Source organism: Penaeus monodon, chromosome 15 (genome assembly GCF_015228065.2).
Source record: "Penaeus monodon isolate SGIC_2016 chromosome 15, NSTDA_Pmon_1, whole genome shotgun sequence".
Taxonomy (NCBI): domain Eukaryota; kingdom Metazoa; phylum Arthropoda; class Malacostraca; order Decapoda; family Penaeidae; genus Penaeus; species Penaeus monodon.
Window position 1 is genome coordinate 31535315 of NC_051400.1, and position 999 is coordinate 31536313.

Here is a 999-nt window from a genome sequence, read left to right on the forward strand (position 1 = left end):
TTTGCTGATTATAACCATGTATTTATATTATTCAAACTTCCCCAACTGACTTTTTTCTCTCCTTCCTCTGTTTACTGTTGAGACCAAGGTTGATGACAAAATAATAACCTGTGTCCATTGAGACAAATTCATAAATAGAATGTGTGATAGCTATATATCTACTTAATTCAATGAGACAGTCAGGAGAAAGTAACTTCATGGAAATTAATTAAAGCAAAAAAAAGCATGATAAATATAAACCTTTCATTTAATAATCAAGCTTTTAACAGCTTTTCACTATATAATAATGAGAATGTTGCATTTAATCACACTTTACCTTTCATTAAGCTGTCAACCAACTTATGATTATTACTCAATGTTATCATCATTATAAACTATCTGGACATTTGATAAAGTTAGCAACCAAACACTTCATCCAAGGTACCCTCACAAGAAAAAGGAATACTTTACTTGATCGGTCGTGCCATCGTGACTCGCTTGTAAACATTGGTAGCCAGCCAGTACTGAACCGTCATGTTCCAGCAACGCATTCCTGCCCTTACAGTTGGGGTGAAATCTGCTCCAAACTCATCTATGTTGTGAACGGTTTCGAAGTTATACTCCTTTGGAACTGTCTCCTTCTCATCACTGTAATAGGGTTGCTGATGAAATGACTGTCATATTAGGAGTTATAAAATGGATTATACAATGAATGAGAAACTGAGGATATGAGTAGCAACTGATTTCAAAATCTAATATACTAATAATCAAATGATCATTACAAAGTACAACACTTCATCAAATTAGACATCTGATATAAACAACCATCTTTTTAAACTGTTTATTCAAATAATAATTTTATCTATTGTTCCCATTCTTTATCATTTGCCAATCTATATTTAGATAAAATTTATTAATATATTGTTAGTAATTACTGAAAATCTCTTAACAAATTATGAAAGTCACTGCAAAGAAATTTCTAAAACCTAATCACTACACACAAATTGCATCCAACTAAAT

General features: G+C 31.3%; 1 protein-coding gene across 1 annotated transcript in view; it reads right to left on the reverse strand.

Moving 5' to 3' along the window:
- LOC119582329 (lysophospholipid acyltransferase 7-like) overlaps nucleotides 1–999 on the reverse strand; it is a 33282-nt gene that overhangs the window by 30465 nt on the left and 1818 nt on the right. Inside the window, 1 exon segment of the mRNA XM_037930543.1 lies at nucleotides 451–627. Within this exon segment, the coding sequence (XP_037786471.1) occupies nucleotides 451–627 (177 nt within the window).